This window comes from Bos javanicus, chromosome 25 (assembly GCF_032452875.1).
Source record: "Bos javanicus breed banteng chromosome 25, ARS-OSU_banteng_1.0, whole genome shotgun sequence".
Lineage (NCBI taxonomy): Eukaryota > Metazoa > Chordata > Mammalia > Artiodactyla > Bovidae > Bos > Bos javanicus.
In genome coordinates this window covers 17,265,032-17,278,563 of record NC_083892.1, presented here as the reverse complement: position 1 = coordinate 17,278,563, position 13,532 = coordinate 17,265,032, and the positions used below count along the sequence as shown (strand labels likewise).

The 13,532-nt window shown below is 48.9% G+C and overlaps 1 protein-coding gene across 4 annotated transcripts in view; it reads right to left on the bottom strand.

Moving 5' to 3' along the window:
- The window catches only part of VPS35L (VPS35 endosomal protein sorting factor like), a 138,978-nt gene that overhangs the window by 2,576 nt on the left and 122,870 nt on the right, over positions 1–13,532 (bottom strand). For all 4 annotated transcript variants that reach the window (XM_061401291.1, XM_061401289.1, XM_061401292.1 and 1 more), the window contains exons 28-29: positions 12,015–12,180; positions 5,150–5,268 (exon numbers count right to left, since the gene is read on the bottom strand). In XM_061401291.1, coding sequence (XP_061257275.1) covers positions 5,150–5,268; positions 12,015–12,180 — 285 coding nt within the window. The remainder of the gene's footprint in view (positions 1–5,149; positions 5,269–12,014; positions 12,181–13,532) is intronic.

Sequence of the window (13,532 nt, the reverse complement as noted above, 5' to 3'; positions counted from 1 at the left end):
AATCTAATCATTAGAGCCCTAAAAAGCAGAGAAATTTCTCAGGCTGGAGTCAGAGACAAGCCAGCAGCAGAGGAAAGGTGCTGCAGAAAGGGAGACTAAAGAGATTCAAAGCTTGAAAAGGACATGACCCACCACTGCTGGCTTTTAGGATGAACTGAGGCGCCCAACTCGAATGAGCTGGGAAGTAAATTCTTCCTGGTGCCTCCTCGTTAGAGCCCAGCCAGTCAACACCTTGATTTTGGCCTTGTGAAACCAGGAGCACAGAAACTGCTCCAGCCAACACTGACTTCTGACCTCCCAAACTGTGAGATAATAAATGGTGGTTTTAAGTTTGGAGTGACTCAAAGCCCTGACAGGAAACCACTACATTCCCATTTTGCTGATGAGATCAGAAAGCTTCAGGAACTTGTTCAAGGACAGCAGCTAGCAAATGCAGAGTGAGACTGTGAGCTCCAGTTGTCCAATTCTGAGCCTGTACAATTCACACCCACCCCAGATTATAAGATATTCCCACAAACCCATGGCTAGCATCACATTATGGATCCAAAGAGCTTCCCAGGTGGTGCAGGGGTAAAGAATCTACCTGTCAATGCAGGAGATGCAACAGATGCAGGCTTGATCCCTGGGGCAGGAAGGAAGATCCCCTGAAGGAGGGAATGGCAACCCACTCCAGTATTCTTGCCTGGAAAATTCAATGGACAGAGGAGCCTGGTGGGCTACAGTCCACAGGGTTGCAAAGAGTCGACAGGACCACACACAGCACAGATCAGGGATCAAACTCTGAAGTGGGCAAGAGATTTGCCCAGTGCAGCTACAGATTTATCCAGGGAAGTGGGAATGGTCTGAGGTGGTTTAGACCAATACATATTTTTCCTGCTTTCTTCAAACAACCTATTAACTGTCCATCCTTCCATGTGTGGAGCCTACAGAGCAGCAGACTCTTAAGTTAACTGCTGAGCCAACTTAGTCATCCCCTCCTGTTGCCCTCTCCCAGGTGAGAATTTCAAATCTACTGGAGGAAAAAAAGCAAGACAGTAAAACTGCCAAGGAGCAGCTAAGAATGCAGTTGGGTGAGCGTGTCTGTGTGACAGTGAAGAGACTCAGGCCCCCCAAAATTGAGCCTGCCTTGGCAACAGTCTGGACCAGGTGACCATCACAGAAGCAGGAAAAACACTGCCGTCCAGGGGTGGGGTCGTGCTGTGGGGTCCCCAGCTGCAGGTGTGGAGGGAAGGCGGCAACCACCTGGCCAGCAGACCACTGGCTGGCCACTGCCTACTTTGGGCTCCTTTGTTTAATCAGACAATGAGCTTGCCCCAGCCAGGAACCAGGCAGAGATCATTAAGTGGGATCCAGCCTATCCTGCTCTCCCTTTAAACCGGAGATGCCTGAAAACGAGGGCCCTAATTTCTACTCAGATCCAGAGGACCAACCTTATAGAAAGCTCTCAAATAACTCTTCTGAGAGGTGCCTTTTAACTACATTTCCTTGAAGCAGAGCAGAGTTTTAAAAAGTCAAACAAGGAAAACAGTATCTCCCTGGCTTTTTCTCTGTTCTGTGTCTTCTCAAGCATTTTACCCTAAAAGCCCAGTTTGGGTGTTTTAAATGCACCGCCCATTAACAATGAAATCATTAGAGAAGGGTCTGGGAATGAGCAGGCAGGCCGGCCGACGTGCAGAGAGACCCAGGAAACTGAACACAAGACAGGACCAAACCCAGGCCTCAAGCCCCTCCTGTCTCCACAGAGTTTTTCAATAGAAAGGGGCTCCTTCTGATTCTTTGCCTAGGGGAACTGTCACTTCCAGGAAGTTGTAAGGGTCTGGCGTGGTTCCCAGCTTCACCACACCCAAACAAACAGCTTCGTGAAGCTCTTGACTAGAGCAGGGCTGGCTCCTTCACGTGCAGGTAGAGGGCAGATTGGAGGCAGGGCTGACACCAGTCAGTGCTGAGAAGTGAAACACTCAGCTCAGGCGCCGGCGCACGGCTTTCACGGCACCAAGCCCGGCTCCCCTGTAGCGGAGAGTTCAGAGCACTTCTGCTCCAGGCTCTAGAAGCCTCCACCCCCCAGGGCCGCCTGTGCCGAATCTCACAGCACATTGTTAAAATGAAGGATGACATGTTCCCTCTTAGCTTGGTCCACCCGTGTTTTTCCTAATAAATGTGCATATATGGACAGACACTCCCAGTGAGCATCCCTGGTATTTATGAGTTGAAATGTTCTTTGGAAACATTCCAGCCCTGCTATTCCTTCAGAAGTATTTCAGCTGTTATCACCGTCAATGCCTCCTCCCCCAAGAGAAAAAGAGACAAAGGTTAAAATAGTTCCAGGTTATATGGTTTGGGGCTCATTTTTATTGTAAGCCTGGAGGTCCTATACTGTGGTCATTTATGCTGTCAGCAGCCACCTCTGATTAGACCTAGCCTGTGGCATCTGAGTGAAGAAAGGCATTTTCAATTAAATACACAGCCTTGCTCTGGCAGGAAGCAAGAGCCAGAGCCCATGTTTGCAGGGATCGGGAAGGTGTTAAGGATCCTTCAGAGCCGGGAAGCAGAAGGGATGTGATGAGTGTGGTCATTGCAGACTGAAGGTGAAGAACTCCCCTTTCTTCTGCAGGGCGGTGAGAGCTCTCTCTGACTGCCAAGTGCAGAGACCAAGTTGACATCCATTCAAAAAAAGGCCTTTTGGTTGAAGGAGGGGAGTTACCTCTTCTAACTGGGGTTCTAATGCTGCCCCCTCCACTGACAGCCAACGCCCTTCATGCATGAACTTCCCCAGAGTTCTGCAGCCCTGCACCCCATGGGTCCCGGGCCAGTGGGACCCACCTATAACCCTCCCATCCCTATAGAGGGCACTAGGAGGCACTCAGGGCCCCCAGGGTGGCATGGTTCTGGGTTTTCCGTCTGCCCTCTGGACTGCTAACCTTAAGGCTGGCCCTTTATGCTGTACCCCTGACCTTGGCAGTGGTCACTGGGGAATGGAGTCCGCAAAACGCTCCACTCTTTCTCGGACCTGCTTGAATACCCTGGAGAGAATAAGAACCCAGGACATATATGTGTGCTGTGTGTGTGTGCACTCACAGCTACACAATATTCTTGTGGCTTTGTGTTGGGGTGGGGAAGGGCAGTAAGGGCAATGGTAGCATGCTATACAGTCCTAGAAGTGAATAAGAATTAAATTAAAAATCCAGTTTGATCTTATTTTGTCTTCAAAGGATTTGGTGGATGGGGGTATAGAAGCAAATCTGAGGAAAGTGAGACTTCAAGTTGGGAAAGAGGGAGCTGGGGAAGTCTGTGGAAGGAAGGGGAGGGCTGGGAACCAGGCAGTCTGAAGTCTGTCCTGGGTCTGGGAAAGGGAACGGGAGTGGGGTAAGGGTGAGTGGCAGTGAGAGGAAACAGAGTCTGCTGCGGGGGGGATCAGGAACGAGGGCTCAGGTTGTTTCTTGCTAGATGGGATTTTTAAAAACTGAAATGCTCAGAGATGTAAGCAGACAGCCTGGAGTAACAAAGTTTGGGGTGGGAAGGGGGTATGGCAGGGGAACACAGAAGCAGAAAGTCTGGCAACAACTGAACCAGAGAAGGACACAGAGAAAGGTCAGGAACTGGCTTTGACCTAAAGTGAAGTCAAAGTGTCTGTTAGTCGCTCAGCTGTGGGTCTGACTCTTTGCGACCCCAAGTTCCTCTGTCTGTGGAATTCTCCAGGCAAGAAAACAGGAGTGGGTTGCCATTCCCTTCTTCAGGGGATCTTCTCAACCCAGGGATCGAACCCAGGTCTCCTGCATTGCAGGCAGATTCTTTACCATCTGAGTTACCCTGCCAACCTCCCCACCTTGATTACACAACAGGAATTAGTCTTAATGTCTGAACAACCATCCCCACCAAGCCTAAGACAGGGCTTCTGGGATCCATCTGTCACCCACATGTTTGAGCTGAAGCTGCAAAAATGGAATACTGGGGAAGGGTACCAGGTAGTTATTTAGACTGTAGGATAATTTGGAAATTATTTTGAAATCAATCAACCATCTATCTATATGGAAAAAACCACTCTGAAAAGGCAACATCTGATAAAAGAACATATTCAGGGATCAGAGCACGAGTTCTACAAGACTGCCTTGACCACACTGCCACTCTCGGACTCAGTTTCTCTACAGTATAAAGGGATAACAGCTGTCCCCACTCACTGGACCGTCATGAGAATCAGTTGAAACAACGCACACAAAGTTCTCCACACTACACTTTTGTGTAAGAGAGGCTGGAATGGGAATCCCCTGGTGGTCCAGTGGTTAGGACTCCGAGCTTTTGCTGTCAAGGGCCTGGGTTCAATCCCTGGTTGGGGAACTAGCAATCTGCAATGTGCAGCCAAGGCAAAGGAAAATAAAACAGAAAGGCTAGGAAAGCACAGCCCGTTGCTGTGGCTGGGTGACACCATATGCCACTTTCCACTTCCATAAGGGGAAGGGCAGTGCAGTGGCTAAGGGTTCAGGCCTGGGGGTTGGGCCAGGAACCCTATTCTGTCACAACCAGCGGAAACCGGGGGCTCTGGAAACCTCTCTGAGCCTCGGTTTTCTTTCCCATCCAAGGAGAATAAACACAGCACCACATCATAGGCCTGTTGAGGGCGTCAAAAGAGCTAAGGTGTGCAAGTGGGTGCCCGCTGCACACCAGGTTTCAGGGGAGGATGCTGAGGTGAGGGACAGAGGGATCCCAGGACCCCGTCTCCGGCACAGGCAGGTCTCCAAGACCCAGGTCTCCAGGGCCTAGCCACGTGGAGCTTCCATTCTGGTGGGGTCAGCGGGTGACTAACAAGTGAACACACACACACAATGTTTCAGAGCACACCCAAGCATCACAGGGACACATGCAGAGATTCAGAGGGATGCAGGAGGGCGTGGCTGCTTGAGACAGGGGTCAGGGAAGGCCACTCTGAGGAGGTACTTGAGTTGTGACTAGAATGATGAGCAGGGCGGCCAGGGGAACCCCGGGTTGGGAGGCGCAGTGCAGGCAGAGAAAACAGCGGCAACAAAGGCCCCTGAGCCCTCGACGAACAGTCTTCACACAAGCACATTACTCTCATGACGAAACAGTGTCCAAGCACCCTGGGAACTTGTGATCTGGGGGCAAGTGGCAGGGGTGGGGGGCCACAGTGGGCACCTACCTCATCCTTGGCCAGGGTTTTCAGATGCTCCAGGATCTGAGCCATCACCGTCTCGCACAGCTTGTTGTTCTCAGCCAGAAACTTGGAGTCTCCCCCATACAGGCTGTCGTTGGAGTCGACTGATGGAAGAAACAAGAGCTGTGAGACATTCCCAAGGCCAGGGAGAGGCAGCCGCGTGGCACCAGTATCAGCACATGGCAGGAACGCACGGCACAGCAAACGGAAATGGCCAGAATCTCCTGATGACTTGGGCCCTTGGGAATCACAGAAAAACTACCTGGCCTTCTGGATGATGGAGCCAGACAGCAGGAGCATGGAAGTCTATCTGTCCCCTCTGGCCTGGCATGGAGGGATCAAGCATTGCAGTGACCATCAGAATGGTTGTCAATACTGAGCACCGTGGGCCAGGCACCGGGCTCAGGACTTCACAGGCCATTACTACAGGGTTCTCATAACTAGCACAGGCAAGAGATAACAGATGGGGCCATGGAGGCTCAGAGCCCACCCTGGCCAGGATCCCAAAGGAGGAGGCTCCTTTCAAGCCTAGCACCGCCCCCAGCCCCCTGTCCTGTCGCTCCTCCTCAAAACTCCTGCAGGCGGCATGGAAGGTTCTCTTATGTCTTCCTGCAAACCTGAATCTTCTCACCAAAGTCCCCTCTCTCCTTGGGCACCTCCCATCAAAGCTGCTGTCTGTAGAAAGACCAGACACAAGAACAGCCTGAGTCTGACCTCCCTCTCCCTCTTTCCTGTTGACCTTTACACGGAGCATGACCTCTGGGTCAGGAAGGAGAGAGACTCTACAGGGTGCTGTTTTGCACTTTTTTTTCCATTTAATGATTCTTGGAGCTATTTTCGTATAAGCATAAATGGATGTCACAACAAACTGGAAAATTCTTAAAGAGATGGGAATGCCAGTCCTATCATGGTCAAAGTCACCAGCTGTGGACAGGACAGGGTCTGCATAGAACTGTTCCTGGACTGCTAACAACAGGCTACAGAACCAGGGCAGCACATTCAATAGGTACTGGCCACGAGGACAAGAACAGTCAAGGGACAATGTGCAGGGATGGCTTCTGAACTTTTAAAAAAGTGACCCCATTAGGGTCACTTACAGGAAAATTGGCAAATACATTAATAGTCAATGTATCAGATATACATCTAAATGGCCTATAATTTTATGGAAAAAGTTTGATTTCATTAGAAATCAAAGAACAGAAAACTAACACCACAGAAGGACTTAAAAAAAAATCGCCTATCAGATTAACAAAGGTGAAAAAGAATACCTGGCTTTGCTGTAGGCCTGGGGAAGCGACTGGTGGGAGTATCATAGTTTGGAAATCAGTAAGAAAAGCCTTGAGAAATGTCTAATACTACTTCACGTCTATTAGGATCACTATTATTTAAAAACAACAGCAACTACAAAAAGGAAAATACAAAGTGTTGATGAAGGTGTGGAGAAACTAGAAGCCTCGTACACTGCTGGTGGGGATGTAAAATGGTACAGCTGCTGTGGAAAAGCTCAGTGGTTCCTCAAAAAGTTAAAGAGAACTGCCCAGGATCTGGCAATTCCAATGCTAGATATGCTCAAAGAAACCGAAAGCAGAGACTCAAACAGATACTTGTACATGAATGTTCATAGCAGCCTTATTCACAAGAGCCAAAAGGTGGAAACAATGCAAGTATCCACTGATGGATGAATGGGTAGGCAAAATGTGGCTTTCCGTACAATGGAATATTATCCAATCCTGAAAAGGAATGAAATTCTAATACATATTACAACATGGGTAAACTCTGAAAGCATTATGGGAAGGGAAATGTACCAGACACAAAAGGACATCTACTGTATGACTCCACTCGTATGAAGTACCTAGAAGAGGTAAATTCATGAAGACAGGAAATAGAACAGAGGCCACCAGAGGCTGGGGGAGGGGGAGGTGGGCAGTTATTGATCACTGGATACAGAATTGTTTGGGGAGATGAAAAAACTCTGGAAATGGATAATGCTGATGGTTGCACAACACTGCAAATATGCTTAATAAAATGGAACTGTCTATTTAAAAATAGCCAAAATGGTAAACTTTATATCTATTTTACTCCAAAAAAAAAGGTCTTACAAAAAGGCCAGATCTTTGACTTGGGGAAACCCACTCTAAGAAAATAATCCAACAGGTGCACAAAGATGTATGTATGTGATAGTCATTGTCACATTATAGAGAACAATGCTCATTGTATGTTTAATTTATGTTCATCATAAATGTGTATAAAAGTGAGAAGAGAAGCAATGGAAATGTATACCAAGAGTTTTGACTCAATGCTCTGTGGCATTAGCATTAAATAAAATATTATGAAGACAATAAAACTATATGATCTACAGTTAACTACCATGTACTACACTGCACTATACTACGGCTACTACTACTTAAAAATACTTATAATATACTATCAATAAAGTGACAAAACAGTATACATAGTGGAGCCCCATATATATCACACATAGACATATAAAGGCCATGTATTTCCTCATTTATAACTTCTAAGAACCAACTTTTTCAATAAAAGACAAGTATGTTTCATTATTTTATATATTTCCTGTAAACTGTCTTGAATTTTGGGGGGAATGGGACAGGTACACAGTGATTAACTAATTGGTAAAGTAACTTCAGAGATGCTTCATGTACATTTCTGATTGCTACTTCAAGAATAATTAACTCCGTTTATCCCCAGATTCTTACTTAAATGTCAAGGCTGTGCAACAGGAGGATAACAGGACACTGGCCAATGCCCTCTCTCGCCCAGCATCACTTGACGCCATTTAGCCCTTCTGTGAAGCTCTCGCTTGCTCTCTCCACACTCTCACATACACACAGACATACATGCCATTTTGGGGGCTGAAACTTTTGTAAGTAGGCTGCAGACATATTGCCTGCAAATAAGGACAACAGCTGGTCTTTTTCCCCCTGCTTCTCTGTCCGCATGAAGCCTCCACTCCAGTTCTGAACTGCCCGTTGGTGGGGACTGTCCTGGGGTGCTCTCCTAGGCCGGCTGCTGGCTCTGTAGCTGTTACCACAACACAGGTTGGTAGTGAACTGCCCTGGGCTGCAGGCAACCAACCGTCCTAGGATTTCTGAGTCAGCTCTGGCTGCTGTGTCTCAACGGTCCATGATGCAGAAGATGGCAGTTATTCTTGTAAGAAGAGAAAGAATCTGATTCAGCCATTCACCACCATCAGATTTTGCGGGATGGCAAAACTGCAGCTGGTGAAGGAATTTCTCACACCTGCTGCTGAGGACTAGGATAGTTCCTGGCATAAACTCCCCGTCTTCAGTCTGAGCTGGAACCTACTCTCATTCAGATTAGCCCAGCAGCAGCGGAGAAGACAGAAGGCCTGGGACCGCCTGTGGCCAACCACCCAAGCTGCAGGCACCCTGCCCAGAGGGGCCAGAGGCGTGCTTGGAGCAGGCCGCTCACACACACAGAGCATGGCCTGGGCGAGAACCTGCTCTGCGCCAGGTTCCAGGAGCTGGACACCTGGTGGGTGGGGGGTGGGCTGACCCGGCCCTGCCCTCACAGAGCACACAGCCCATGACGAGATGCAGACGAACAAACGGACGATCGCCACCATATGCACTGCAGGTCAGGAGACAGCAACCCTGGGGGCTCCAGATCCTAAAATCCAAGCTTGGGATGGAATTACAGAATCAGTGAGATCTAGGCTGAACCCTGAAGGTAGAAAATTCACAGAGAAAGTGAAAAATAGGGTCAGGAGTGCTAAGAATGCCACACCTGAACTCGGACCCGCGCTGCATTCCGGCCAAGTAGCTCCTGACTCTCCACTTCACCCTTCTCCCCCTCCGTTTCTGTTCTAATACTTGGAGAGTCCAGACAGGGTGCTCGCAATGGGGAGAAATGAAATCCCTGGCAAATGGCCACTAAAAATAGCCCAGGATCTCTGCATCTGTCTGGCCTTGGGGTCACGACCCCAAATGCTTCAAGGGCTGGCAGGCGATGTGGAGGAGTGAAAGGGCTGTGACGACCTCCCACGGGCCCCTGGGTTGTACTCTTCCAACTAGATGTCTGTCTGCACGTTAAACATCAGTGTCAGGAGTGCCCTGCCTCTCCACAGCAAGCATGCTCTCTCATTCGCTCGCGTGAAAGCACTGGAGTTATGGCTGCAGGTAATTTCAGAACATTCTCGTCTTATTCATCTGGAAAGAAAACAGCCTAGGCATACTTCATACGCAAAAGAAAAAAAAAAAAAAATCTGACCCCAGTTTTTCAAAAGTTTGAACGTTTGTTAACACTGTCTAAAAAGGCTGCCTCCAATATGAGAGAGACAGGAAAATGGGGCCCCCATCTTGGGGGCCTCATATGGCCCCCCAGGACTCTCTCTCCTACTAAGACAACTGTCAGGTCACAACTGTGCATCCGGAGTGAACAGAGCTGGGCCAAGAAGGCAGCAGAGAAAACCCACCCTTCTCGTTTCATTTCTAAAAGCTAGAAAACTAGATTCCTCCTCTGCTGGTGCTCCAGCTCCCACAGTCTGCCCTGCTGAGTTCTGTAGAGACAGGATTCAGGGAATCCACTGAAGGAAGCAAAAAGCGAGGAGAGGGCTTGCTCCTCTGACAGGGCCCAGGATTTCCAGACCTACTTCCATGGCGTTTGGTCTTCAAAAGTTTCTCTACTGTTTTGAGTCCTCCATGAACCCTTCACAAGAGAGAAAATAAAAGTGCCAAGAAATACAAGAAAAGCTCAGCCTCATTAGCCATGCTGCTGCTGCTGCTGCTGCTGCTGAGTCACGTCAGTCATGTCCGGCCCTGTGTGACCCCACAGACGGCAGCTCACTAGGCTTCTCTGTCCCTGGGATTCTCCAGGCAAGAATACTGGAATGGGTTGCCATTGCCTTCTCCGCATTAGCCGTGAGAGAAATGCAAATTACACTCATCAGAAGAGCCAAAATGAACAAGACGGACCACATCAAGGAAACAACTGGAAACCTCATTTATACCTAGTGAGAGTGTAAACTGCTGTAAATATTTTGGAAAACTGTGGGACAGTACCTACCAGAACACAAGGAAATCCCACAAGCCAGCAATTTCACCCCAGGGATATGCCCAACAGACATGAACCCCGAGAGTTACATATTCAGGAATGTTCACAGCAGCACTCCTCGTAAACAGTCCGTAACTCCATCCACAGGGGAAGGAATAAATTCTGGCATATTCATACAGTGGAATACTATGCGGCAAAGCAAAAGGACAAACAACTGCTACACACAACACAGAAGAATCTCACAGACATAACACTGAGTTAAAGAAGCCAGACTCTCATTTAGAATGCTTGCTGAATGAGTGCATTTATGGAAAAGTAAAAAACTAACAAACTAATGTGTAATATTAGTCAGGAGAGCAGTATACCCATAGCGAGGCAAGTGGTGGTGCTGACTGGACAGGGGCACACAGGGAACTTCTGGAGAGCTCGTCATGTTTGATATCTTGATCTGCGTGGTGGTTACCAGGTGGTATTCATTACGTGGTAACTCACAGCTCTATGGTTTACTGTCTGTGTATGCAACCATTGCTGTTGTTTAGTTGCTAAGTTGGGTCTGACTCTTTGCAACCCCATGAACTGTAGCCCACCAGGCTCTACTGTCAATGGGATTTCTCAGGAAGGAACACTGGAGTGGGTTGCCATTTCCTTCTCCAGGGGATCTTCCTGACTCAGGGGTCAAACCCATGTCTCCTACACAGGCAGGGAGACTGCCACTGAGGCACCCATGTACAACCATATACTTTAATTAAAACACTGTTATTCTGCAATCAAGGAGGCAGCATAACTCATGTGCCACAGTGAGTTCCACTCACAGCACCGACTGGCCCCGAGTTCTGGAAACCACGTGGCTGGTAAAATCCTGTTGTCTTCTGGAGTCTCCCCTTGCTCAGGTGGGGCAAGGGGACACCTTGCTTCTTCTCCTTACAGCGCTGTCAGGATCAGAGGAGAAAGAGGCCCACCAAACCTGGGGCCGTACTTGGCATGCAGGAGGAGTTGAGACCATGGAAACTTATCTCCAATGGTACCCAGCCGCCCCAAGTTACGTCCTTACAAAACCTCAGCCCCTAAATCCCAGCCTGAGGAACCCCCTGAGAGTTATGACAGGAGGCCACTCTCAGCACTCCAAATCCATTCCCTAAAATTTCCAAGTGTAGAGATAGTTGCTTAAACCCTAAAGTATATATGTATTGGCCAAAGCACTTTTAACAATAGGTCCATTTTTTTGGAAACCAAAAATAGGAACTGAGGCTCTGACAAGTAGGGAGATGCTGAGGTTCAGTGGGTGTCAATCTGGAATTGGGACTGTCCCATGTTATCTCCAGGACGTGAAGAGGCTGCCCCCAAACCTGCAACAGCAAGCTCAGAACGGCTGGTTGCACATGAGGTAACAAGGCCATCTCCTTCCTCCAAGCAACTGCTCTAAGGCCAGGACCCAAGTGAGACTGGAAAGGAATAGGCCCGGGGTGAAGGTCACACATGTGCATAGGTAACCACCGTTCTAGAAATTCTGTGGCACACGCAAGGCATCACCGATCCAAGAGTGCTTCTCCAAACTCATCTGTGTGTCAAAATGATCTTGGATGCTCATGAAAGATACAAATTCTCAGGTCTCTTCCTGGGCAATCTAATTTACAAGAGATAGATAGGACCCAGGAATCTGTGTTTTGAGTTGCCCCAGGTAATTCTTACATTGGACAAATTTATCAAGGCCCTGGACTAGAAGTTCATGGTGGGTAAACACAAGAGAAAATGAAAACTGCGCACTTGCTGCTCAGGAGTTCAAACACGGTGCAGTCTGGCGGGGGGACCTGGCTACCTTTGTCTACGTGGTAGAGATAGGTCTCCTGGCTCATGGCGGACAGCAGGTGCAGGACGCAGGTGTAGATGCGGATTTTCTCATCGCTGTTCTCCTCCCAGGTGTAGTCCTGGACCACGTTGAGCAGCTCTCGAACAAGAAACAGGACTCCGTGTTCAGGGTGGTCCTAGTGGAGAACCAAAACAAAAGAATAAATAATCCTAAATGTGAAGCAGAAGGGGGGGAAAAAATCAAGACAGAAACCCAGGTCCCTCCCTTTAGCAGCTACAGAGTAACTGAAGTATCAGCTGTGGTTAAACAATAGAGAGAAAAGTGGCAAAACGCTGTTAACTTTACTAAACAGCACACTAGTCTGGGGAGACAAGGTTTGAGAGCCTACAGTCTGAGAAAAGAAAGCAAAGTTACCTGTCAGTTTAATGGCCTGTTTCCAAAATTACAACCTTGCTCTTATGTGTGTAACAGTAAAAAGCCCTGTTTTTCCAACTACAAAAGCTAGATTGCAGGTCTCGCAGCAGATGGCACAGTAGAAGCCACCTACCTCGGGTAAACCCCCAAATGATCACTGTCACCACCAAAGGCACCGACTTTAAACACAGCCTTGCTCTTTAGGGTGTTCAGCAACATTAGCAGCTAAATTGAGGATCCTCTCTTGGGAGATCATGCTTGTGCTAGGTTGCTTAACTCTCTGTGACCCCATGCACTGCAGCCCCCCAGGCTACTCTGTCCACAGGATTTTCCAGGCAAGGGTATTGGAGTGGGTTGCCACTTCCTCCTCCTGGGAATCTCCCCAACCCAGGGATGGAACCCGAGTCTCCTGAGTCTCCTGAATTTGCAGGTGGATTCTTTTCCACTGAGCTACCAGGGAAGGCCCATCTCTTGGCAGAGAAAAAAACACAGAGTTTATAACAGTGTTTCTCAGATGCTAAACTGAATTAATGCTGGGATGCAAAGAAAAAGTCAGCAGCTTCAATTCTGTTCCAAAAAGGTCTAGGTGATGCTGTGGCTCCCCTGCTGAACACTCTCCAAAGACTCCCCCTCCCCTGGCTCCTGCCACCGTCACCCACTGACGCAGCTGGTGCAGCCTGCCCCTCACTCGGTCCAGCACCACCTCTATTGCTCCTGGGACCAGCTAGACTGCTCAGGGGCCTGGCAGGACACAGAGGGCATGCTCACAAGGGTTAAATGAGGTTCTTTAACAAAGGATTCTCAGGATGAAGGCAATTAGTGAGCAAAGTGAGGCACCCGGGGCCTGGCAACACAGGGAAGCCGGTACCATCCTCGGGTGGAAAGCACATGATGGGGAGCGAGGAACTACAGCTGGAGCCCGCAGCCTTGGATGGAAGAACAAAGCCCCTGCCGAACCAGGGCCCAGAAAGCCTCCTCCTGCCTTGCAGTCCATGTGAGTGCCTCCCAAGGACTGAATCAGTTGGAAGCCAGTAGGAAGGAAGCCCCAATGGCTCAGTGCCCAGAGGCCAGTTTCCCACACAGACCAGACAGGACACAGGATGCTCCAGAGGG